The sequence below is a fragment of the Varanus komodoensis genome, unplaced genomic scaffold (genome assembly GCF_004798865.1).
Source record: "Varanus komodoensis strain SLA01 unplaced genomic scaffold, ASM479886v1 scaffold64, whole genome shotgun sequence".
Taxonomy (NCBI): Eukaryota; Metazoa; Chordata; class Lepidosauria; order Squamata; family Varanidae; genus Varanus; species Varanus komodoensis.
This window is the reverse complement of record NW_025336273.1, coordinates 2,081,512-2,108,310: the sequence shown is the minus strand read 5'-3', so window position 1 is coordinate 2,108,310 and position 26,799 is coordinate 2,081,512. Positions and strand designations below refer to the sequence as shown.

Here is a 26,799-nt window from a genome sequence, read left to right as displayed (position 1 = left end):
CTGCAGAGGGAGGAGAGCAGGAAATTGGAGAAACTTCCTGTCTTTGTGTTACTTCTGGAAGTTTGCTGTTCCTCCTTCCGCAGCTCCGCTTTGCCAGGAATTTTACAACGCGTCGTTTCACTGGGTTCAAAAGTTGCTTGCGCTCAGCAGCCGGTGCTCCGGCTGCATCCCATTGTGAATGCCGCAATGGGTTACTTGCAGAGCTGCCTTTACTGAGTGCTTGGAAACCAGCATTGGTTCCAGCGGATCCTGGAAGCGGCACGAAGAACATTCCTCAGCCGCATCGGAAAGAATTGAAGTGGCTCATGGTCCGTTTCCAAGCACAATTCCAAAGATGCTGGTGTTAATGTTTTAAATGCTTAGGATCTTGGGTACCTTAGGAGCATAGGAAGATGCCTTGCACCGAGTTGGAAGATCAGCTCATCCACCCCAGTATTGCCAACACGGACTGGCAGCAACGGCCCTTTGGGGGGAGCAGGCAGTGTTTCCAAAGCTGGATTGTCTTTTGCTGGAGAGCCGCACACGGCGCTGTCCAGGGTGCTGCTCGGACTTGGCCTTTGCCTGCTCTTGGCTCAGTCCTACTGGAAACCTGGGCTTTCCTTGCTTTCTTCGGAGCTGCTGGAACTTGGCCTCTGCTGCCGGGCTCTGCCATCCACTGCCTGGGCTGGGATCCCTTCCGGCTGGGACAACTACCTGGGACTCAACTTCAGGCGATCCCGCCTGAGCCCTGGGCCAAGCCATGGTCCTTGGGTTGTGTTGATCTGGCTTTGGAACTCCCTTCCGGGAAAGGCTCACCTGACACCACCTGAGAACCCCGCTGGCAGAGGAGCAGGGAGCTCCTGTAAGGGGGGCTGTGAGGCAGGGGATGCACTCCTCACAGAGACCCTCCGGATCGAGCGACCTGTGCTTGGGGCAGGGGGCAGCAATCCTTACCTTTGTGTTTCTTTATTCTTCCACAAGGAGGCAGACTGTGCCTTCGGCACCCGCTCAATGAAGTTAACCAGCTCTTCCATCAGAAGCCTGCAGATGGGAGCAACACCAGGAGAAAGTGCAGAGCTCAGCCACTGCGGAATAAATGGCCGAGCGTCTGCAGGTATCTACCCCTCCTCCCTATCCAACTCTCCCGGCCAGCCCAGGAGGAGGCCGTGCTGGATGCTTCTTCCCCGAGATGCCCCTTTTCTGCAGGCAGGAAGGCTGTTTTCCAGGTGTGGGTACGTCAGACAGCTGCTCATAAGCTGAACGTGACTCAGCAGTGGGAGCTGGTGGCCAAAAAGCAGATGGGATTCTAGAATGCCATGAAGGCAACTCAGAGTTTCCGAGTCATGGAAATTGGCCATTCTGCTTCATGCGGCACTATTTGGGCCTCATCCGGAGTACCGTTCCGGTCCTGGGCACCGGATTTTTGGACTAGACAGATGGAAATGGGATGGGAGCAGGGCACGGAAGATGGTCACAAGGGCGGCAAACAAGAATTGTCCTTGGCCTGGAGCACGGACAATGGGAGGGGAAGTGATGGCACCCCCCAAATACCTGCAGGAGCGTTTGGCAGGAGGCGGCACAGGTTGCTTCTCTGGCAGCCTGTGGGCAGGACTATTGACTGCACTTAAGTGACAGGAGGGTAGATTTGGGCTGAACACAAGGAGAAATGCCTTAACGGGAAAATCCCTTCCACAGTGCAATCCACTTCCTCAATTACCTCCTTGCCGGAGGTCTGTTGGGGATGTTCCGGATTTTCTGCGTGCCACAAGGGCCGGGTTAGATAACTTTCAAAACTTCCTCCAAATTCATGACCCTACGCTGCAAGCTTTACAACTCCAGCCTCAAGCAGCGCAGTTCAAGGTATCACGATTCCTGCCTTCCCCTTCAGTCTAGCAATTAGCACTCTGAGCAACTGGCATGCCCGGGGCACCACCAGAGCATCGCGGAGAGGGCCTTGCTCACCCAGGATGCCACCGGCTCCTGTGGGCACCCTCTCCAACGCTTCCCCCCTCGACCGCATTCATCAGGTGGGCCAACCTACATTTGCGAAGCGTGGAGTTAAAGATACACACACAAGTTGAGCCGCACAGTCTTCCTTGGCCCGCTTTCAACCTCGTCTTAAAAGGCTCTCAAGAACATTAGAAGCAACGCTTTCTTCCCCTGTCGTTCTTTTACACCTTCCCTTCTCCGCCGCCTTCCCTCAGCAGCGGATGGAAGGGGATCGGATACAACAACGCTAAGTGGATTTTCCTTACCTTCCAATTTGGACGGTTGGCTCCGTGGCATAGACTGTTCCGGTGAATCCCGTGTGCTCTGTGATGTACGGCAAGGCCATCATGCAGTGATAATTGGAGATCAGGATCACATCCACTGTAGACAAGTCTATCAGTTCCATCTGAAAATTAAGGTGAAGATCATCAGGAACCGAGGGGTAAAACTTCCGCCCTCCCTTTCTCCCAGTTCCATCTCCAAACAACATCTGGATTGCCTAAAAGAATTGGACATGGAGCACACCTGTACAGCAAGCAATGCCAGCCGGCAAACCACAATATTTTACACAAAGACAGAATATGCCTTTCTTGTATATGTGAACTATCCGGATGGTATAGAAATGTAGCAAACAATTAATTCTTCATTGTACCACACCATCTATGCATCTAAAACACATTCATTTGAATGCTGTTAATTTACAGTATTTGTGCACTGTCCAGTTACAGCCATCTCGGAGTGGCGGACAAGAAGAAAACATTGAAGTACAATAACCAATTGCAGTGATTACGAAAACAAAAAGAAGCACCATAACACTTTTCAGCAGCAGCAGAAAAAGCAGCATCATAAGGGCTTCACCTCAAGGACACAGTAACTCTGTGGATTAAAACTGCACGGACCTAAAAAGCCAGAAGAAATAGAAATATCTTCTGGCTTGAAGGCTGCATAAAGAAAGTGGGAAGAATATTTTGTAACTGCAGGAAGGACCTCTTCTCCAGGGGCCACCTGTGGCTTGACTTGGAGGTAGTGCCAAGAGAAAGGTGTCTGCAGATGATTTTCTGGTCTTACTTTCCAATATATGGGATGAGGAGATGTCTCAGGGAAATGGGCCCCAAGTTAGTAAAGGTTTGGAAGATCAAAACCAGCACAGAAATGGACTCATGGATAATAAGAGGGCTACTTTGGCCACCTAATGAGAAGGAAGGACTCACTGGAGAAGACCCTGATGCTGGGAACAATAGATGGCAAAAGGAGAAGGGGGCGGCAGAGGATGAGGTGGCTGGATGGGGTCACTGAAGCAGTTGGCGTGAGCTTGAGTGGACTCCGGGGGATGGTGGAGGACAGGAAGGCCTGGAGGAATGTTGTCCATGGGGTCGCGATGGGTCGGACGCGACTTCGCGACTAGCAACAACAACAACTTACAGATCGTTAGGTTTTTGTTAATTACCTTTCAGCCCTATTTGGACTAGCACAACAGTGGCCTCATATTCAGTGTGTCACAGTAATTAAAATGGGTGGGTTTCTATGGAGGAGTAACGATCAAATATATCTGAAGAAACGGACTGGTGAAATTCAGGAAAGATACAAGGAAGGGCTTGTTCCTACGGCACAGAGTTAAACTGTGGGATTTCCGCCATGAGACAAAATGGCAGCCACCCATTTGGATGGCTTTAGAAAGACAACATTGTGGAGGAGACCGATCAATCGCTACTTGTTCTGACGGCTGTATGCTACTTCCTGGATCAAGAGGCATGGCGCCCATGACCCCAGCTGCAGGGGAGCATGGGTGGCCGGATGCCGTTGCCCTCATGCCCTGCTTGTGGGTCTTCCGTGGATCAGGTCCAGCAGGGCTCTTCTGGTGTTGTTCTCCCTTCTGCAGAAGGGGACGGCAAGAGGAGATTGGGATGGTCTGCATGGTGGGCTCCACCTTCTGCTCAGGAGCTCCTCCAGGGTTCCTTGGTGCCCTGCCCCAAACAGCCAGATCAAACTCTGACCCGGCCGTACCCTGCTTCACCCCTTGGCCCTATGCAGGAGGCCAAGACTTTGAGAACCAAAGTGGCTAAACCCACAGGACATGACAGGGATTTGGAATCTCTGGTTCCTGCTGGGGACCTGGCCCACCTGTGTCCCTTGTCGTCCACAACAGGGACAGCAGGGGATGCGGACTGCGGGTACCCAGTGGGGCTGGTGCTGGGAGGAATTCGTTGAACCCTTTTCTCCAAGCTGGGAGAGGAACCTCATGTCTCTTTGAGTAGGAGAACGGAAAAGCAGGGGGCAATAGGTGGCATAAGGGGCAGATACAATCGAGATACGCTAAAGACTAGAATGGGGGCTTTTATAAAGATTTAACAGCATTTGATCAGGTGAAGCTTAAATCAGATGAGAAAATGATTAAAAGACTATATAACTTCTTACTAGATAGGAGAATGGAAGATGAACAGGTTAAAGAAACTATGATAACGTGGGCACAAAACTTTGGAGATAATATTGAATTAGAAAAATGGCAAAAGCTGTGGGAGAGAAATATTAAGATAACATTAGCAACTTCATATAAAGAAAACCTGTATAAAATGTTTTATAGATGGTGTCTGTCGCCAAATAGATTAGCCGTTTCCAAATATGTCAAATGGATGTTGGAAATGTAAACATAAACTGGGTACTTTCTATCATATGTGGTGGACTTGCGATAATGCGAAAAAGTATTGGATTAAAATACATAAATGGCTTGAGGAAATGTTACAAAAATCCTTAGCTTTTAAACCTGAAGTTTTCATATTAGGCATTATACCTGTTGATATTAGTAAACAAGAAATGTACTTGATTTTACATGTAATCACTGCGGCGAGGATTGCATTTGCTCAACACTGGAAAAGTGAAGAACCACACACTGACGAACTGATCCTAAAAAAGATCTTGGACTGTGCAGAAATGGACAGACTGACTTTGTCATTGAAGGAGAAAGAAGATACTGACTTCTATCAAACTTGGGACTCTTTTTATTATTGGCTAGAGAAACGGGGCTTCGCATAGATTTAAATAGGTTTTTAAGTTATAAATAGAAAAAAATGTGGGGGCTGACCCAGCAGGCCCGATGTGTCTGATGATTGATGTTGTTTTTAGTTTTCCTTTGTTTTAGGGTTATTTTGAATAAAACTTATTATAAAAAAAGGAAAAGCAGGGGCAATGAAGTGTACAGACACGACCACACCTGCTGACACGCTCTGGCCTGTAGCCTTGAGAAGACAAATCACGCCCACTTCCTAAATTGCTTCTGCAACCAGCAGGAATTACAAGCCAAGGCCCCAGGGATGGAATCGGAGGATGGCCTGCGTTTGTTCGGTCCAAAATCGTGTTCAGATTCAGAGCCAGAACTAAATGCGATGTCTTCAGATATTTCTCTGGATATAAGGGAGATACATAGGACGCATCAAGTTGAAAAAGAATCTTCTTCTTTTGATTTTCCATTCTATTATAGGAATTGCAATTAGAAGTATTTCCCGGTAGGGCTGTAACATGGGTGATGTCCATTTGGAAAACTTACCAGAAACCTAACCTCTAACTCAGTTATTATGGAGCAGCTAATGGGATTCAGCAGGCATCAAGAAGAACGCGATCTGGTCACGTGGGACAGCCATTGATTGGAAGGTTAAGGGTGGAGAAATGGGTCAACTTGGCTGCTCAAAGTGGAATGGCCTCCGGCAACCAATTCCTCACTCGGCTGTTTATTTGAGGGGAGGCAAATTGTGTAAAAGCAAGAGATAGCGACTTAACAAGAAATGGGAGCTGCACGGGGACAATCGAGGGAAGAAACGACCTTGTAGTTGTCCTGCTCCCTTTGATTGAAACAAAGGTGCACTCCTATGCAGGTGTGGACAGAAAAAGGTCCTACAGCTTCCAGCCGTCCATGGGCTTGGAGTTACACAATGCTTTTTCATTCAAGCCTGCACTGTACCATACAATGTGGAATCCTCTGCTAAGGTGCAGCAATGGTCAATAGATTATATAATATGAAAACAGGGACAGAAATAGAAACATAGAAACAGAGTGAGTCAGAAGGACCCTCCTGGGCCATCTAGTCTGACCCCTGGCTCCAGCCGGCTGCGCTCATGACATGCCCACCATGTGCACGTCCAGCCTGTCCTTGAACACCCGCACCACTGGGGCCTCAACAAGTCCACAAGTACAGAACTTTAGGAGCACAGCAAGAACTGTGCTGGATCGTGTCAAAGGCCCGTCAGTCTGCCATCTTGTTCCCACAGTGGCCAACTAGCTGTCCATGGGAAACCCACCAGGCTCTGGATGCAGGAACCCCTCCTACCCATGTTCCTCAGTAACTGGCATACATAGAGATTGCAGTCAGCATGGAACCAGCAGGGCTGGTAGCCACTGGCTACCCTCCATTCCAAGCATTTGTCGAATCCCCTGTAAAGCCACCCAGTTTGACAGTCCGCACAACACCTCGTGGCAATGGATTCCACTGCTGGACTATGTGCTTTACTGGGTCACCCCATGGGAGAACGATATCCCTGCCTACCTTCCCCATACCATCCATAATTTTGAGCGTCTCTATCCGATGCTTCCCTAAATCAAAAGGCTCCTGAAGTGGTAATCAGGCCACGTAAGGGAGTTCCATTTAGGGATTAAGGGACATGCTAAAAAAAGGTGTGGGGGTGAGGTCCTTGAGGGAGGCACCCTAACCTGAGACTACAAAAAGGGAGGAGATCTGGAAGAAGAGAAGGCTCAAAGTGGCTGGGGAAGATGGACTGGGTGCCCAACAGAACTGGAGGGTATCAGGTTGGAAGAGACCCGTGCAGTGGTTACGAGCATGATGTATGAGCCAGAGGGAAGTCCCTTTTCAAATCGCACTTCCACTCCCAACTCAAAGGAGCGTGTGACAAAGTCTTGCGTGGAAACTGTTTGCTGTTCCAGCTGGTCTGAGTCTTCCTATTCACAAATGAATGGCCACGTCCCCCCAGATCCTGTCTTTGGACCCCTGAGTCATGGCTCTGGGGTACCAGCTGGACTGGGGAAGGCCATGCTCTTGGCCTGAGGCCCACCCCTCCCTGCAGGGCTGTTGCTAAGGATCCCCAAGACAGTGCACGTGGGCTCCGTAGGGCGTCATAGAAGGGTGCCTGGTCCTCTCCCCCATTCCTGGATCTGCCGCTCACCAGCTGTTCTGCAGGCCAGCAGAAAGTCTGGCAAGGGGCAGAAGGGAGAGGGCAGAGACTAGGAGTGGAGAGGAGCAGCAGGAGAAAAGGGGTGGGTGGGAGAGAAAGAACCAGAGGCTGGGCGGGGGGCACAGAAGGGATGGGGCGGCAAGAGAAATAGTAAGGAGAGAAAGGGGATGGAGGAGAGGAATTGCATGAGCAGAAAGCGGGGGGGCGGGACAGAAACAACACCTTCCATTTCCCCCTCCATCTCAGCCTTTAAGTAGTTCTCGTCGCCCCTGCACCTTTTGATTCTCCAGGCTGCCACAGCTGCCACGAGGGGACTGGTCACTCCGTCAGTGGGAGCCACGTTGTGCTGGTGCCCACAGCAATTTTTCAAATCCCCAAGTGGGTCCACGGGGTCAAGAAGTCTGGAGACCTCCTGAGGGAGGCCAAGCAATTGTGAGGCTTGCTGAAAAGCAGCATGTAAAATTCTGAGCAGAATTATCTTATTCTGGAGTAAGCGCTTTCTCTCTTATGAGGCTTGAAATGAAGCAACGTTTCAGAAAAAAACATTACTTCTTGTAGTTCCACTGCCCCTTAAATTGAAAGAGGAGCCACAAGTGGTTTGAAAAGGGGATTGGAAAGTCCTCTGACTGTGGTGTTATTTCAGTAACTATTTCTCACTGTCAGAGCAATACGGCAGTGGAACCAGCTGCCCGGAGAGGTGGGGGGCTCTCCCACACTGGAGACATTCAAGAAGAAACTGGGCAGCCCTCTGAGTGGGATGGTGTAAACTGGTGTCCTGCAACAGCAATGGGTTGGACTTAATGGCCTTCATGGGCCCTTCCAACTCTACTATTCTATGATTCTTAAACTTTGGTGCCCAGAACTGGACACAGCATCAAACTGCAGATGGGGTTTAATCTAGGCAAGATCTCTCCTTGCTGATGCCAGAGTGTAGGACACAGAATAATCAGTTCAAGTTGCGACAACCCAGATTCATGCTGGACATCAGGAAAAGCTTCCTCATTGTCAGAGCAATACAGCAGAGGAACCAGCTGCCTGGAGAGGCGGGGGCTCTCCCACACTGGAGACATTAAGAAAACCTGGACAGTCACCTGAGTGGGTGGTGTCCTGCACCAGCAGGGGGTGGACCGAATGGCCTTCATGGCCCCTTCTAGCCTATGATTCTATAAGAGCCCATTGCATCCTCCTGTGAAATGTTTGTTTTTGCTCAAGCGAGGTGGTTGATCTGGGCCTTCTCTGGCTCCACTCGCCTCTAATGAGGTTCCTCTCAGATTGCATGATGGCTCTGAAGTTTCCTCCACTGGAGAACAACAGGCACAAGGAGGCGCTTGGGGACTCACCTCTGGCAGGCAGAACTCGGGGACGGAATCCACAAAGGCGTGGCCAGAACAGTCTTTCAGCTCCTGAGAGAGGGAGAGAGAGGAGACACTGAAGCAGAAGCAACAGGGGAACCCCAAGTCCAAGGTGATGGGAGTGGTGGACACAGCACCCCATCCTGGGTTCTCACTTGCGAGCAGTTTCGAGAGAGGACTGCTCGAGAATTCAGCCACTGAGGAATGTGCGAGGGAGGCAGGTGCGCAGAGGAGCCGGCAAGAGCCAAGCCAGCTTCCTTCCCAGGCCGAGAGCCAGAGGTGGCCACTGGGACCTGCTGGGGGCCGGTTAATGGCATGGGGTCCCCCCCCCCAAAGGATTTGCCCAGGGCTTACAAAGCCGGAAGCTGGACCAGTCGCCTGCCAGCCCCCTTGGGTCCACCTTCCTGTCCCTTCCGCTGGTGCCTCTTTCCCCCCAAGCCCTGTGCTTTCTTCTGCTCGTGTTTCAAGATGGAGGCTTGGTGAGTTTCGGGGTGTCCCCCCATTGTGAAAATCAGCAGGCCCCCCCAGCTGCGTTGCCTTCCTCTGTGCGACAGCCCACATAAGATTGACGCAGGACCTGGCTCCGATTTTGCCGAGTTTGAACAAATGAGCAATTACATCTAATGGCAAGGGGGCTCTTAACCTCATCACGAGGAGTTAAAAGGTGACTGATGCGTAAGCCAGATGAATTTCAATGCTCCCCCTGGACGTCACATGAGGCCACAAAGAGCCCCTTCTCCCGGCATGACGACCTGCCCACCCCGACCACAGATCCCGTCTTTGCACCGCACGGGTGGGCCCGTCTGTCATTCCGCGCAGATGCACCGGTCAATGCAGGGCAAGACCCTCTGCGGTGTGACTTGAGGCCCAGCCTGTCCGCCAGAAGCAGGGAATCCGAGGGACCCCGTTTGGCTGCTGCTGTTGCTTGGTGCAATGGCCAGCATTTAGCACACGCAGGGCTCGAGAAGCCTCGCCGCTCATCAGATGCACTGAACTACAACTCCCACAATTCCCAGCCACCATGGCCAATGGCTGCAAGACTTTGGTAGAGAACTGGAGACCTAAGTGGCATTTTGAGCAGCCCCTCTGGTGTGTTTGTTTATTAGATTTTCTGTCCCACCATTTGCCTTGTTCTTTTTAAAGAACGCATGGTCGCTCACAGCATTCACCTCCTCCAGCTAGCAGTCTTATCTCCCCAGCAACAACCCTGCAAGGTAGGCAGGGCTGAGAGTCTGGGACTGGCCCAAAGTCGCCCGGTGGGCTCCATGGCTGAGTGGGGATGAGAACCCGGCCTGCAGACCTGTGCGCTTAACCACCACACCACACTGGCTCTCTCTAAAGAGGCTGATCTTGCGGATGGTCAGGATATCAATAGGGAAAGAAAAATGTGAAGAACTGACCACATAGGAGGTTCCACGGACTGTGATTCCCACAGGAAGGAGTTCTGTGAGAGGCAAGTCTGCCTTTCGAAGAAGGTAATCTGCACTTGGCCAAAAAGCTCGGCACAAGGCAGAGGTGGGATCGGAGCCCCAAATGCCAAATCACCCCTTTACCCCCAAAGAGCACAACAAAATCTCGGTTTTGCAGAAGGCAAGCAAGTGATGCTCAGAGAAGCAGGCCAAGGAGCTGGACACCCTGTCCACACCCCAGCTCTGGCGAAACCCACACCAGTGGGTCTGGGCACTGCTGCGGGACCCAGAATGACACCCTGGTCTGCTTCTCCTGTCGGAGAAGAGCCTCTTCCTGGCATGGGGCTGCCGTCCCTCCAGTCATGACCTGAGCCTGACCTAAACCCTGGCTCTCCTTTTAAACAAGCTTTCCTCAAAAGGGGACCTTCCAGGCGTGATGGACCACCACGCCCATCACTCCTGGCCCAAATGGAAGACTGAACAACCATGTCGCAGGCCAAGAGGCAACGATGCTGAGGATCAGAAGGCCGTGTTGGGGCTGCTGGCCACTGAACTGGCACAGAACGGATATTTGGCAGGCATTTTCTGGAGTCTGCAAGGGCGAGCTTGCTCCAGGAGGCATGAATTAGGTTAAGTGGGACCTCATTGTGAGGCATCTGGGCACTGACAGGACGTGGCTCCAGAAGTCGTTAATCATCTGTTTCCCGAAAAGCTCATGGCACATCATTCTAATATGTAACCTTAAAGTCAACGTGAATGATGGCAGGAGTTCGTGGGACGTCGAAGTCGGAAAGAAATGTCTTCCGCTGCTGACATGGTGCTTGGAATAAATGGCCATAAACGTGTTGCAGAAGAGTCCCAGTAAGCTCCAGCTGTGGGCACATGCAGAGGGCACTAAATTAAGGAAGGGTGAAATAAATTATCCGGGATTATCTGCACCAGCTGAATGCTGTTAGGATATCTGTCTGTCTGTCTGTCTGTCAGTCCAGCATAAGCAGTTAGAAATCGGGGAGTTTGAGGACAGATGCCACCAAACATGACTGGGGCGACATGATCCACTTTTGTATACGCAAAGCAAGATCACTCCTCATGACCACAAAATGGGAACCGATGGGAAGCGGGGCAGGAGTGGAGCTCCGACGGCCAACAGCTGGAGGGAACCACAAGTAGCCAGAACCCACAAGTGATGAACTAATCATTTAGATGCATTTTGCAAACACATATTACGTGACTGTACTTAGAAAACACACAGAAAGACCAGACGAAGCACCACCACCCTCTAAACGTAGGGTGGGAAAGCAGTGTTGTGGGTTTTTGGAACTGGAATATTCTCTTGAAAAATTCCGGAAAATTATCCAGTGCAATTTATGCTAATTTCTGTAGTGTCGTTTCTATGGGAAAATGTTCCATCTGTGTCAGAAAATCACTCGAGAGTGATCTAATTTAGAATGTTTACTAATTACAAGTAAAACAAACAACAAAACCGAAAAAGCGCCACATGCCAATTTTGGTCTGCATACACACATACGTGAACTGAAATACTTGACGGGAAAAAGCAACACTTTGGGGGAACCTCGTTGGCCTGCAGCCCTCCAGGCCAGAGCAGGGAAAAGGGGCACCGGCAAAATTCTACCCTCCCTCACCCACTGCTGTGCAAATCAGCCAAGACGGTTTTCGGTGTCTAGTTGAGGCCCTTGGGAAAGAAAGAAGCTGCAGTACGTTTCTTGGTCTCCTCCCTTCCTCACCCTCAAAGCACCCTTTTCCGAGGTCGCTTTTCCAACCTCAGAGAAGCAGCCCGTCTTCCAGAGCTAGCTGTGAGTTGCTGGGATGGGGATCCAAGCATGGGTCCCCAGCTCTGAGTTGGAGGTGCTGTTCCTCACCTTTTTGAACTGGGGAATCCAGTAAAAGCCAGAGCTAGACTGGGACTTGGGAGATGGGGGTTCAAGTCCCCGCTCAGCCATGACGCTGCCTGGGTGACTTCAGGCCACTCACAGACTAATCTACCTCTAGGGTTTTTGTGAGGAGGAGAAAATAGAGAGGGGGCACCCTTATAAGCCATCTCACAGGAGGGAGGGAGGTGGGGTATAAAGGTATCAACGATGATGCTGTGTGTGGGTCATACATTTGCAATGTCCGAAGTTGTACTACGTAGACATTCCACTGGAAGAGTTTTAAAAATGTAAAGACAAGTGCTTCCATTAGATTGTTTGAATGGAAAAGGAAAAAGAAACAGAAGAGGAGGTGTCACACGGAGGTGGGTAGAGACTGGTTCTCCCCTGCAGAGGAAGGCAGGGCGCACTCCAATGGAGCCAAGCTCAGGGAATCGAGGTGCAATTTGGATGCCAGGAAGCACTTCCTGCCAGTCAGGACCCCGAGGGTGTGGAATGGGATTCCCCGGGAGGTGGCTGAGGCCCCATAAATGAGGGTGTTCAAAGATAGGCTGGACATGCACATGGTGGGCATGCCATGAGCAGAGCAGGCTGGAGCTGGGGGTCAGACTAGATGACCCAGGAGACCCCTGCTGACTTGCTCCGTTTGTATGCACTGAAAACTGTTTTGGCCTTCCCCAGCTTAGCTCTATCTAGATTCATTGAACTACAGTTCCCAGTACCCTTCAGTCAGCAGCTTGGAGGGCAGTAGTTTGGGGAAAGCTGCACTGACTGATTTTGGCAACCCAGGAAACTGGTCATGGGAGGCCGGGCATCTTCCGTTTGACGGTCACTACGCCTTGGTTTCGTTTCATGCTGAGCTATATCTATGCATTTCAGTGATGTATGTGTACTCCTTCACACACCTGCTAGGGATAATCACCTGAAAAACATTAATTATAACTTTGAAACAGCTGGGCTTGCCTAATATTGGATTTACAATTGGCATCCATTCATTGATACTAATTAATTTGTGAAATGGAAAACATTTATGTGGAAAGAAAAACCATTGGAAAGTTTTTCCACCCCGCATCACTGTAATGTGTTTATGAATTAATATGATTGATTCGCCCATGGAATCTTTTGCACGGTGCATCTCGCATAAGTATATTAAACTATAATATGTTGTGTACTTTTGGGAGCATTGAGGCAGGGATGTATTTCAGGGAGCAGGGATCAGAAAGATATCTTCACATTATGGAGCAAGTGCCACAAAATAAACATTTTACCTTTTTTGGGGGGGGGGCACTGGAGGAAAGAAGTTTTTGATGGACAAGAGTTTTATCTGTGTGAGCTGTATTGTTTGGGGGGGGGGACTCTTGAGTGATACATCAGTGGGGACCACCCCCTCTCACACCCCTTCTGCTCCCCCACTGATCAGAATGCCATGGGGTGCAATAGAGCCCTTTAACTGCAACCTGGCCCATTATCCCCATGCCCAGCTGCTCCCTGCTGGTCAGTTCAGCAGTGAGTCAGAGGATGGAGGGAGGTGCCTGGAAGAGCATTTTCCACATTCAAAGCACTCTTTGCTCCCTGGGGGGCAGCCTCCCCCCCCCTTGGCAGAACGGTCTCGGCCCAAGCCTCCCCGAGACTCTGCTGGCCCTGCGTGGCCCCCCGGCCAGCCCTTCCTGTCTCAGACAAGGGGAAAGGCCACGGCACCACTGGAGCGGCTCTCAGGAGACAAGATCCAGCGCTCCCGTCGTGTGGCCGCGTGGACACTCCCCCTGGGTTGTTGCAAAAAGCTGGATGGTCTTCCAGCTATTCAAAACTAGAGATTATTAATGCAAGTGTGCCAACCACGGTCACCTCTAACAGGGTTTGCTGCAAAGGCAAATGGATGGTAGACGTCTCGAGATATATTTGAAATCCTCAATGCAAATTATCTGCCCTGAACATTCAGTTACTTCTGGCAACAGGCCCACTTCCCCGTCTTCTCTGGATAAATAAAATCAGCAGGGAGTCAATATTGCTGGCCAATTAGCTAGGTTTAGTGGGGCTCCCAATCCCATCTGTACGTTACCTTCTCTAGGAAAGTGCTTCCGTCTTTTAAGACCCAGCCTGGGAGCTTGGATAGCCTTGGACTGCAGGAAAGACAGAAGCAACATTAATGGATTTCATGATGAAATCAACACCCATTTCAGAGTCCTGAGTTTAAATCATTGATGCTACGTACGTTTTGCAGCCACAGCGCAGCTAAGGATCTAAATAAATCCTGGCTTTATTAGAGATCTCCAACCTGGCGCTAGAGCTCTCGTCCTGCTAGACCACCCAAGAATATAGACATGGACTAGGAGCTGGTACCAGAAGTCAAGCCAACCAACACTTCCTTCTGGAACTGACCAGGTGGGAAACTGCAGAGTTACCTGGATTCTCTCACTCGCAAGAACACACATCTGGGTGATGAAGGCTGCTTGAGTCCAGGCCTCAAACAGGCCTAGAAAACATATTTTGCTTATTCCGTGAATATTTTATTTGCACTTATTACATTTCTACCCTACCCGATACTCAAAGCTCCCTGGGTGGGTTACAATTAAAACTGAATGCCTAAAATACAATAAAAGGTAATATAAAACCCATTAAAAATAAAGCTTAAAAGAGAGCACAGAGTAAAAGCTAGGAGAGGGGGAAATTTTAAAAGCACAACGACACACATTTAAAATATAATGGAGGAAATAGAACATGTCAGAGGATTACAAAGTGCTTTTACCTGGTGCCAAAGGGATCGTAATGCAGCAAGCAGGTGTGTTCCAATGAGGAAGACATTCTCCAACCATGGGGGCCACCATGGATAGGGCTGTGCACCCACCTGCCTCCCCTCTCTCTGAGGGGACCCTAACGAAGGGCCCTTGGAGATCATTTTAGGGTCAGGACAGGAGATGATACTTCACCCCCAAGAGCTTTAGGGCTTTAAAAGTTTATTTTGGCACTTTGATCGAGCCCAAAAATGGACTGAAAGCCAGCAGAGCATTGGCATAATACGATCCCGTTGGCCAGTCCCCGTTTAATTGCTGTATGTTGAACTAACTAACTGAAGGTTCTAGAAGGTTTTACAAGGCAGCCCTGCATTCAACCACCGCGGTAATCCAAAAGAAAGATGAAGGATCCTCTCTAATGGTTCCTGGAGATAAGCTGCTGGCATCCCAAAAGCGGACTTTTGCGACAGGGTAATAATTGGTGTAATCTTCCCGGTCCCGAAAGTATTTTTGCAGGAGCTGCAGCTCAGTCTCCACCGGCTGGATGCAATTAATCAAACCGGGCAAGCAGATAGCGTTGGCTGGACCCCTCTGTGCACCTCGTTGGCGCCTCAGTCTGCAGCCATGCAAGGGCCAAAGGCTTCCTAAACCTCTGCAGAGGTCAGGCACAGAACGTTGAAGGTGGGTGCACGCCGGCTGCCTCGGCTGTCCGTGCACCAGTTGCTCACTTTCAGCTTAGCCCATCTTTTTGTAAGAGAGAAAATGAGCAAATCCCATATATATTTTGGGATGCATTAACAGAAGTATCACTTCCAAATCACAAGAAGTAGTAGTTCCCCTATACTCCTCACTAGTCAGGCCTCACCTGGAATACTGTGTCCAGTTCTGGGCACCAAGATTTAAGAAAGAGGCAGGTAAACTAGAAAGGGTCCAGAGGAGGGTGACAAAAATGATCCAGGGCTTGGAAACACTGCCCTGTGAGGAGAGACTGAGGGAACTGGGCATGTTCAGCCTTGAGAAGACTGAGGGGGGACATGGTATCCCTCTAGAAGTCCCTCCAAGGCTGTCACAAAGAGGAAGGTCAAGATCTCTTCATGCTGATGCCGGAGTGCAGGACATGGAATAACCCATTCAAGTTGTGACAACCCAGATTCAGGCTGGACATCAGGAAAAGCTTCCTCACTGTCAGAGCAACACAAGAGTGGAACCAGCTGCCTGGAGGGGTGCTGGGCTCTCCCACACTGGGGACATTCAAGGCGAACTGGGCAGCCACCTGAGCGGGATGGTGTAACTTGGTGTCCTGCAACAGCAGGGGTTGGACTCGGTGGCCTTCATGGCCCCTTCCAACTCTACTATTCTATGATTCTGTGATATCACCCTACACTCCATGGGAGACACAAATACAATTGGGATACAAATATGATCGATGAATGATTTTTTGTGAGAGGGAGTAGTCAGGGTCCTTGGGAACTTGGTGCCTGTTGCTGATAAGGACCAGATATTCTCCTCCCAGGTGTGCAAATGAAAAAGGACAACAGTTTGGGAGCAACATTTCCCAGGCCACGAAGCTCTTCCACAAATCCGTCCAAATCAAACAGCACTTGCTTATGGGCTTCTGAGACTGGCATGAAATGATGGATTAATCCCAAAGAGTTCAACCTGTCACATAAATTAAGCCAGCAAAATTGTTAACAGCCTTTCTGTGACTAGATTTTGGCACTTCTCCTTAGACTGGGCAAGCCGAGAGCAGACCGGTTTCCCAGAATGTCCGGCATCTTAAACAGGGGAGCCGTTTACCAAGGTGCTTGGGAAAATGAGTAGCCCCTTCTCCCCAGAGTGGACTCACAAATGTTACGCTAACTGTTGGCAGGAAGACTCACACACAGGAACGTGTGTCAGGAATATAGGAAGTTGCTTCATGCTGAGAAAGTGGACGGACATCTTTCCTGCACGTAGGGCTCATCCCATAAAAGGGAGGAGTAGGCAATTCAGGAAAGCTCGGGGTGCTGGGGCGGGGGGGGGCGGGCTTCTTCACACTGCCCAGAGTTAAACTATGGAATCTTCCCCAAAGGATGCAGGGATGGCCCCAATGTAGGTGGCCTTAACAGGGGACTGGACAAATGCATGGGAAAAACTATCCATGGCTTCTAGTCCTCATGGTTCTATGCTCCTTCCAGTATCAGAGGCCATGTACAGAGGGGGCTGCTGTAGACATGCCCTGCTTGTGGGTGTCCACTGTGATGAATATGAATTGAATGATGACCAAGATGTACCTTGGCCTGATCCAGCGGGACTCTTACGCTCTTCAGTTCATCTAGCTCAGTACTCCCCGCACTGGCTGGGAGCGGCGTCCTGGTTTTCAGGCACAAGGCTTCCCAGTCCTACCCAGGGAATGCGCCCGGGATTCTCAACATACAAAGCAGCTGCTGCATCTGTGTGTCCCCCAACCCTTGGCTGCAGTTGGCCTCAGGACCTCCAGCACTCAGTCTGGGTGCGGCAATGTCACAATCGCAAGAGGCAGTGAGCCTCTGGGGCCGTCCTTTTCATCCGCTGCCCCACAGCTGAGTCCCACTGCGTGGCACAGCAAGAAATGGAACGCAAGGGATGGCTGGATCAGCAGGGGAGGGCAGGGGGTCCAGCAGGGGGCGGCCGGCTCTGCCCCCAACAGCCCCAGTTGAGCGTGGCTCAGGGAAACAGGGGACCAAGCCAGCCGTCTCCAGCCTGAGGCCCTGCAGATGTGTGGGGCTACAGCCTGGTCACACTGGCTGGGAAAGAAGCGCTACTCAATTCCTTGCATCAGGAGATGCTGGGGGTTGAACTGTGGATCTTCCGTTTAGTTATTTATTTAAAACATTTGTACGCCACCCAGTTGTGCCACAGCAGCTCTGGGCAGCTCACAACAGGAGAGAAAAACACAAGAAAACATAATAAAAACCACAAACATATTACACATTAAAACAACAATACAGTAAAACGTACAAAACAAAGGTCTGCCAAAGCAAACAAAGATTCAAAACAAAGGCACATGCCCAGGCATGGAGCTGCAGCCAGGAAGAGGAGAGAAGGCCACCTGAGCCGGTGCTCCAGAGGAAGCAAAATCCATGTGCCTTCCCATAGTGATGGGTGCCGTGGACTCAGCGGAAAATGCGGGTTCTCATAGCCCATCTCCTTAATGCATGCCTATGAAATGAATATCCTGCCTTTTTTCCTTCCAGGGAACACAAAGCAGCTGACATACTTTCCCTCCTCCTCTCAATCTTATCCTCCCAACAACAGCCCTGTGAGGTAGGCTGGGCTGAGGCTCTGCATTTATGTATTCGTCCCATCGACAGCCCGCCATTCGGGAGCTCCGGGCACTGGCCAAACCCAGACCTGCCCCTCTTGCTGAAGCCTTTGGCTCGTGCCTCAGCGGATCCCTTGAGGGCCAGCTGTGCTTGCTTTCTCTGAAAAAGGCCCTTACCAAGCTGGTGTGCGGGACTAAATCTCTTCCCATGCCCAGCAAAGGCTTCCCGCGGGCCAGGAACTGGCGCTCCTGGCAGGCCCTGCTTCTGACAGTGCGAAGCAGCCCACCGGAGGGGCGGGTGGGGCGCAGCGTGGGGCGGAAGTCTCTGCCACGCTTCCCTTGCTCTGGCTCTGCCTCCCCCGTTTATCTCCTCCCGCATGAACAAGCCACAAAGATGACAGATCTGTGACCTCACTTGTGCTGAGCTGCTGCTGCAGTGCTTTACTGAAGCTTAGAATAAATTATCTGGAAAACCGAATCGATAAATCCATAAAACGCTTTCCGTCTACTGAGCCAAAGGACGTTATTTTGATAAAGAGAATTTTTAAGTGGACAAAGTCTATTTGTGCTATTGGATGAAACTGCGTCTTCACGGGAGACCTCCTCTGCTGGAACCCACCCCGGGCTCCTCCGACAACACGGCCACTCCCGCACCTGAATTTCTTGCCCCCCAAAGGCAGCCTATGACACAGAAAGCGGAAGCTGAGGTCGTACGTGAAATGACATACCTCTGGACCAAAGGCAGAGGGAGAAAGTTGAGTGTAGAGGTCATATCCAGCCCGCAGTCTAACATGATGGTGGTGGATTTGAACTTGAGGATGTTGCATGGCAGGGTCGGATGCCCGGACAAGCAGTACTGAAAGGGCGAGAGGGGACTGAATGAATAACTAGCGTGAGGCAAAGGGAAAAATGGGATTCCCAGGCACAGAAGCCGTACTACTCCGCTGTCCAAGCATCCCCACCAGATACGATCACCCCTGAGCGGCTCCAGGTTAGGACAGGCTCTTGCCCCTTCCGCTTGACCGTGATGTTCTGGCCCCATTTCATGCTGAGCAACCCTAAGAAATCGGTACGCTAAGCCCAGGTCGACTTATAAGGCGGCTTGATGGAGAAGACAAGCAAATTACTCCAGGGAGCCAGCATCTCAAAGGGGTTACAGTGTGGACAAGCCTGCTGAGAAGCTGTGGATGGTCAGTGAAGTCCCTCGAAGATGTCTGGTGCCCCGACCCAAAGGGAAGTGGCTAGTCTTTCTAGACTGCTTTTGGGAAAGGGGCTGGCAGAGCCTAGATGGTGGGAAACTACCTGTTTACCTCGTTGCAAGCTCAAATGGGCACCATATGCAGCTCCCCACCATTGTGCTCTATGGGACATGAAGTTTCCGTCCCTCCTTAGCCGGCCCCAAGTCATATGACCTGAGGCTCTCCATCAATGTCGGTCAGGATTCTCATAACATACTATTGCATAAGCCAATTAACTGGGCGTAGAACAAGGCATAAGCTCATTAAGCTAATCATAACACCAAGCAGAAGCTCATTAACTGGTCTGATAAGGTGGGAATCCCAGGCCAAAGACAGCTGCATGTTTAGTGTTTGATCATCTTCCACAGGACCAAAAAACAATACCTATTTTAATTGGGTAGGCGGTTGGGTTACTGTGCTGCCCACGCCTACTTTCAAAGGCAGAGACCCAGGCCTGGATTTTACAGCCCAGTCGTTATAGGGTTTGTGACATTTCACCCATGTGGAGGGAGCCCTAGAACCCAGGTTGCCCACGTCCCGGTCCTAACCACTACACCACACTGCCATGTAGACAAAATGCTGAAATCCGGCTTGCACTCGATGACCGAAACAGCTTGGAAATGGGGCATCTTCTCATCTAGCACATGAAACTATAAAGTGAATTCAGCTCACGATAAATAAACGCCAGTGCAACGCAACACAAGGGCGCAAGGAAAACCTGCACAACTTTGCTAGGAACTGCAAGAGTAAAATTTGCAGCGGCAGAAAGGGAATATTCATGTGATGGCAGCCTGCAGTTGCATCGGGCATGTAGCAGCCAAACCTTTAACAGGGATTGGCTAAAGCTGCTGTGATCTGCTGGAATTTTTGGCCACTCGTTTGGGGAACGAAGGACTGTCGTTCAGCTCCTAGCAGGAAAGGGAGAGTCGTCAGTTTGGCTGGCCTCAAAAACACTATGGGAAGAGGTCCCAAAGCGTAGCATATGGAAGCTAAAGGTCAGGAAACCCAAGAGACAAGGAAGCTGAAGGAAGGCCGAGCTGAATAGGAGAAGGCGCAGCGAAAGCTAGGTGGTATGTTGCCAAAAACTTTTGATTGGTGGGAGAAGCTAGGAAATACATGAGCGTTCTCTTTCAGCATTTGGGCAACGGGATGCTCAGGGATGCCCTCAAAGAGAAAAGTTCACGCAGCCACTTAAAGAGCTCCCGCTGCGTGTCTGGGCCATGTGCTGGTGCTAAGCGGCTAAGCATTACTCATTGTCCAAGATGGAAAAGCATTTTCAGCACTTAGCAGAGAGCTCTTGGAGCTCCCACAATGCCAACACGGAAGTGCCAAGAAGGGCAACTGAAAGGATCGAGGGGCTGGAACAACTCCATACAGGAGCCGTAAGAAAAGTTGTAAGAAAGCTTCCGAGAGATGGGACTATTCAGCTTAGCAAAAGGATGAGCCAGAGGAGACCAAAATCCTGCATGGTGTGGAGAAAGACGCATGGGAGACCTTTCTCTTCCGCTCTTATTTATTTATTTATTTATTTATTTATTAAAACATTTTTATGCCGCCCCATTCGCCGAAGCCTCGGGGCGGCTTACAACATAGATAAAACAAGTTAAAATCCATATAAAATAATCTTAATTAAAACTCACATTATAAAATAAGCCGCCCTGGCCAGATAAAATTCAATTGTATTTAGCATTTAAAATGTTGCTTAAATAAAAAGGTCTTAGCCTGGCGCCGAAAAACAAATAACGACGGCGCCAGGCGGACCTCTCTGGGGAGCGCATTCCATAACTTAGGCGCCACCGCTGAGAAAGCCCTTCTCCGAGTAGCCACCCTCCTAATTTCTCTCACGGAGGGCTCCCGGAGAAGGGCCTCTCCCGCCGATCTCAGGGGGCGACTGGGCAAATATGGATGTAAGCGCTCCTTCAGGTAACCAGGACCCAAGCCGTTTAGGGCTTTATAGGTCATTACCAACACCTTGAATTGGGCCCGGACTTCAATGGGGAGCCAGTGAAGCTGACGGAGAACTGGTGTCATGTGAACATAACGTCCAGTCCCCGTCAGCAGCCTGGCAGCTCTATTCTGAACCAATTGAAGTATCCGGACCGTCTTCAAGGGTAGCCCCACGTAGAGCGCGTTACAGAAGTCAAGACGGGAAGTCACCAGCGCATGAGTCACTGTTGCAAGGCAGTCGTACTCCAGGTAGGGGCGCAGCTGATGAATCAGCCGAAGCTGGAGGAAAGCGCTCCTCGCCGCTGTTGTCACCTGAGCTTCAAGTGAAAGCTCCGGGTCGAGGAGCACTCCCAAGCTGCGGACCTTGTCCCTAGGAGGGAGTGCAACCCCATTCAGGACAAGGTTCAGGTCACCTTCTCCGAAGCCCGAACCGCCAACCAACAGGACCTCCGTCTTGTCTGGATTGAGCTTCAGTTTATTGGCCCTCATCCAGCCCATTACCTCGGCCAGGCACCGGTTCAGTACAGCCACTGCCTCACCTGGATTGGTGGAAAACGAGAGGTAGAGCTGGGTATCATCAGCATACTGATGGGTCCGCAGCCCACACCTCCTGATGACCTCTCCCAGCGGTTTCATGTAGATATTGAACAGTAAAGGGGACAAAATGGAACCCTGCGGTACCCCATGGCAAAGCTGCCATGGCGCAGAGCCATAGTCCCCCAACACCACCTTCTGGAATCGGTCGTTGAGATAGGAGCGGAACCACCGCAAAGCGGTGCCTCCGACCCCCAATCCCGCCAGCCTATCCAGAAGGATACCATGGTCGATGGTATCGAAAGCCGCTGAGAGGTCCAGGAGAACCAACAGGGACGCACTCCCCCTGTCCTTCTCCCTGCACAGGTCATCGTACAGGGCGACCAAGGCAGATTCAGTACCGTACCCGGGTCTGAAGCCGGACTGAAATGGGTCCAGATAATCAGTTTCATCCAAGAGTGCTTGGAGTTGTCCTGCCACCACTCGCTCTAACACCTTGCCCAGAAACGGGATGTTGGCCACTGGTCTATAGTTAGCGGCCATCCCTGGATCCAGTGACGCCTTCTTCAGGACCGGTCGGACTACCGCCTCCTTTAAAGGAGCAGGCACCCGACCCTCCCTCAGAGAAGTGTTAACCACTTCCAAGATCCAGGTTCCAATCCCGTGCTTGGAATCCTTTATTAACCAAGACGGGCAAGGGTCCAGAAGGCAAGTGGTAGGACGTACTCGTCCAAGCACCTTGTCCACATCATCGGGCCGCAATAACTGAAATTCATCCAATAATTCTGGACCAGACGGTAGCGTTGGTGTCTCCCTTAAAACCTCTGAATCAATAGTGGAATCCAGCTCGTGACGAATCTGAGCGATTTTCTCCCTAAAATGCTCGGCAAAGTCGTCACAGCGGGCCTTTGAGGGTGGAATCAGCTCTTCCTTTGGCCCTGGGTGAACCAGGCCTTGCACCACTCGAAAGAGCTCCGCCGGACGGCATTGTGAGGAGGCAATGGAAGCGGAGAAGTGTCTCTTTTTCGCCGCCCTCACCGCCACAGCATAGGCCCGATAGTGGGCTCTTAAGTGTGTTCGGTCAGATTCATCACGTGATTTCCTCCACCTACGCTCTAGCCGTCTCCCAACCTGCTTCATTGCCCTCAATTCTGGAGTGTACCAAGGGGAAGAGCGGGCTCTGCCCGATGGGAGAGGACGCTTAGGAGCGATCGTGTCTACAGCCCTGGTCATCTCCCCATTCCACAGTTCAACCAGAGCCTCGACAGGAGCACCCGTCTTGTCAGCCGGAAACTCCCCCAGAGCCTTCAGGAATCCTTCTGGATCCATCCGGCTCCGGGGGCGGACCCACACAATCGGGTCTGCACCCTTGCAGAGGGAGATGTCGCTCTCGAGCACAAACCTCACTAGGAAGTGATCTGACCATGACAGGGGAGTCAAGCATAAATTCCTCACCCTCAGACCACCCTCTTCCTGCCCCGTCGAGAAAACCAGGTCCAGAGTGTGTCCACGTTCATGGGTCGGGCCGGTGACATGTTGAGACAGCCCCATGGCCGTCATGGAAGCCATGAAGTCCTGAGCCGCCCCGGTCAAACTAGCCTGATGCTAGAAGCCCAAAGAGTCATCCCAGGAAGCTGATGGGTGGGAAGTTCAGGACAGATTAAAGATGGGCACACAGCACAGAGCTGGACTATGCAATTCTGTAAACTATAAACTGAAGCTCAGTCCAGACAAGACGGAGGTCCTATTGGTGGGTGGTTCGGGCTTCAGGATGGGGGACTTGGGCCTTGTCCTAAATGGGGTAGCATTCCCTCTGAGGGACAGGGTTCGCAGCTTGGGAGTGCTCCTCGATCCTGAGCTGTCTCTAGAAGCTCAGGTGACAGTGGTGGCAAGGAGCGCCTTCCTTCAGCTTCGACTGATCCATCAGCTGCGCCCCTTCCTGGAGAACGACTGCCTGGCGACAGTGACACACGTATTGGTAACTTCCCGATTAGACTTCTGTAACGCGCTCTACATGGGGCTACCCTTGAAGACAGTCCGGATATTTCAATTGGTGCAAAATAGAGCTGCCAGGCTGCTGACGGGGACTGGATGTTGTTCTCATATAACCCCAGTTCTCCGTCAGCTCCACTGGCTCCCGACTGAAGTCCGGGCCCAATTCAAGGTGTTGGTTATGACCTATAAAGCCCTCAAGAGCTTGGGACCTGGGTATCTAAAGGAACACTTGCATCCATATATGCCCTCCCGCCCCTTGAGATCGGCAACAGATGCCCTTCTCTGGGAACACTCCTTGAATGATATTAGGAGGGTGAGTACCTGGAGGAGGGCCTTCTCTGCAGTGGCGCCCCATCTATGGAATGCGCTCCCCAGAGAGGTCCGCCTGGCACTGTCGTTATTTGCTTTTCGGCGCCAGGCTAAGACCTTTTTATTTAAAACTTATTTTAATTGTTAATTTATTATGTATTTATAGGATTTTAAATTTTTAGCCGAGATGTTACTGGGCTTTTTAATCTTTATCGTATTTAGTGTTATTTATATGTTGTGAGCCGCCTTGAGGCTTTGTTGGGATGGGGGCGGCATAAAAATGTTTTAAATAAATACATACATAAATAAATTTGCTTCCACAAGATGGACTTACAGCCACCAGTGTGAATGGTCTTAAAAGGGAATTGGACACATTCAGGAAGAAGGCTACTAGACCTTGTAGGAATACGCAACCTCCCGTGTCGGAGGCCGGGGGATCATTTCTGTGAATGGAATGGACCCCCATTGGATCCAGCATGTCTTTTTAATATTCTTATGCATATTAAACCCTCTTCCCTAATCATCAATGCATCAGTGCATCAATATGCCCATGAAAAAGAAAAGCAAATATACAAAAGAAATACAAAAGCACAATCAAAAATGCAAAAATACAAGATAAAGGAGGACTCTACACAACAAGACCTCTGGGTTAAATCATCTATCATGAAACTATTTTGGCCTACAACCTCTATCAGCCCCAGCCCACATAGCTGATGGTGATGGATCATGGGAGTTCTAGGCCAGAACATCTGGAGAGTCTTTTTATTCCCACTGTTTTAACAATTAATTGGTTTTATCCTCGTTTTCAATAATCATTTATCAGATGCAGTGTGTTGTGTATTGTTCGTTGCATATGGTTGCTTTGTTTTTTGGTTTTTTGTAAGCTGTTCAGAGACTTTTAGTATTGGGATGACATACAAAACCTATAAATACATACATACATACATACATACATACATAAATGTTGCACTTGACTGTTGTAGCACCCATACTAATTGGAATGTACAACCTACCCACCCCGCCACAAAAAAAAGCCGGAGAATGAAATTGTTCCAAAGGCTGGTAAAAGGGAATACAAGCCAGATATCGGGGAGAAACAATGTGGTTTGTTTGCTCGTCTGCAAGACTGTTCAAGGATAAAGGAATATACCATGGCTAATAACAAACATAGCTTAAACATGACAGCAGCCTCAGGGATGGCTTGCAATATCAAACGCACAATTAAAGACTTATAGTATATGGCATTATTGTTCCCATTGATGTGGCGTTCTGTGTGGGAGGTAGGACGCTAGGCTGCTTCTGTACTGTCATCAGCAAGAGAGTTCTGAGCGTGTTCGTAACATTACGAAGCCCCGGGTTCTGTGGGTCAGCGAGGGCAGCTCGGTGCTCTTTCAGTTGGGAGCTGAGGTGTTTCTGTGCATGAGAACTGCATTCCCTTTTTTGTTTAAAGTGAGAAAGCACCTTTGATTAAAAATAGCTCCCTTCCTTTTTCCCTGCACTGGCCCCAGGATGACTCCAACAAGACAAGAAACAGGTGCTCCACCGTTTCGGGCACTGGACACCATGCGCTCGAGGGAAGCGGGATGGACTGGCAGCCGCTTGCCCGCTGCAGCGGGTTCTCCGAGTTAAGGGGGTGCCATTTAGTCATGGCGGCCAATGTAAGCCCAGCTTGGGCCCCTTAAAATGCATCCAGAGATTCACAGCAGGGTCGGAAGGCGACAAGGGGGCCAAAGAGTCCTGGTGCAGAATGCCAAGTCACACCATTCCACTCATGGGTTGGACCACAATTCCTATCAGTCACAGCCAGTATGGACACGAGGCTGAGGAGGATGGGTGCTGCAGTCCAACACATCTGGCAAGGACCAGGTTCGGGAGAGGCATGTTAGATCGACCCTAAGCGAATATGTCCTTTAAACCAGTCAGCCCATCTTTGGAAGGAGTTCTGCGCAGGAAGCAGATCCGTGGTCACAGTATTCATACTCATACATGGCACAAGCACATGGTGTGCGTGCGTGCGTGTGCGTGCGCGTAGTGAATGAACAAAATCAGGCTCATGAGCCTAGGCATTCTGCCCTCCTTTATTTGAAAACTACAAAATGCAAGCAACTTGCAACAGCTTTCCCAATCTGCATAGGAGTAAGTGCTGATTTACGTTCCACAAGTTTAACAACAGCCTTGTAAGGAGGCCTGAATTATAATCTCCCAGTTGTCAATGCCTAAAGTCAGCTGGGAGTTTGCCACTCAGGGAGAATTTCTGGCTAACAGCTCACAGTTTTAGTAATTATTTAATACAAGATGCCAACTGCTGGGAACACAAACAGAAGCTGTTGTGTTCACGTCCTGGCTCTGCAGAACCACTCCGAGAACCGAATATTAGGCCAGATTAAGCCTTATGTCTGGCTGGCTCTTCTTATGTTCAGTTCTCATGACCGCTCTTTGCAAGATGGTAGGAGAGGCGTGGCTAATCAGGGCACATTTTCAAGATAACCTGGATTTCAACAAGGCCTTTGTCAGCGCCCCATGGTATCCTGGTGGAGAAACTGAGGAGTTTTGGGATACACCAAAGCACCGTCCGGTGGATTAGGGCATGGCTGACTGACCGAAAGCAGAGGGTAACCATTAGCAGGGAATCATTGGGATGGCGGCCAGTGACAAGCGGGGTCCCCCAGGGCTCTGTCATGGGGCCGATCCTGTTCAATCTTTTCATCAACGACATGGAAGAAGGGGTGAACAGTCTGCTGATCAAATTCGCAGATGATACTAAAACTGGGGCAGTGGCCACAACTGAGGAGCAGGTACTCCAGACACAAAAGGATCTGGACAGACTGTGGAAGTGGGCAGGAGACAACAGGATGGCGTTCAAGGTGGATAAGTGCAAGGTCTTGCACTTGGGGCATAGGAATGGGTGTCATAAGGACAGTTGGGGGACAAGTGGCTGGAGAGCAGCACTTGTGAAAGGGACCTCG

General features: G+C 50.5%; 1 protein-coding gene across 2 annotated transcripts in view; it reads right to left on the bottom strand.

Moving 5' to 3' along the window:
* Nucleotides 1–26,799, bottom strand: part of INTS9 (integrator complex subunit 9) — a 68,986-nt gene that overhangs the window by 39,747 nt on the left and 2,440 nt on the right. For both annotated transcript variants that reach the window (XM_044450251.1, XM_044450252.1), the window contains exons 2-6: nucleotides 18,539–18,666; nucleotides 13,855–13,915; nucleotides 8,486–8,548; nucleotides 2,235–2,374; nucleotides 934–1,020 (exon numbers count right to left, since the gene is read on the bottom strand). In XM_044450251.1, the coding sequence (XP_044306186.1) occupies nucleotides 934–1,020; nucleotides 2,235–2,374; nucleotides 8,486–8,548; nucleotides 13,855–13,915; nucleotides 18,539–18,666 (479 nt within the window). The remainder of the gene's footprint in view (nucleotides 1–933; nucleotides 1,021–2,234; nucleotides 2,375–8,485; nucleotides 8,549–13,854; nucleotides 13,916–18,538; nucleotides 18,667–26,799) is intronic.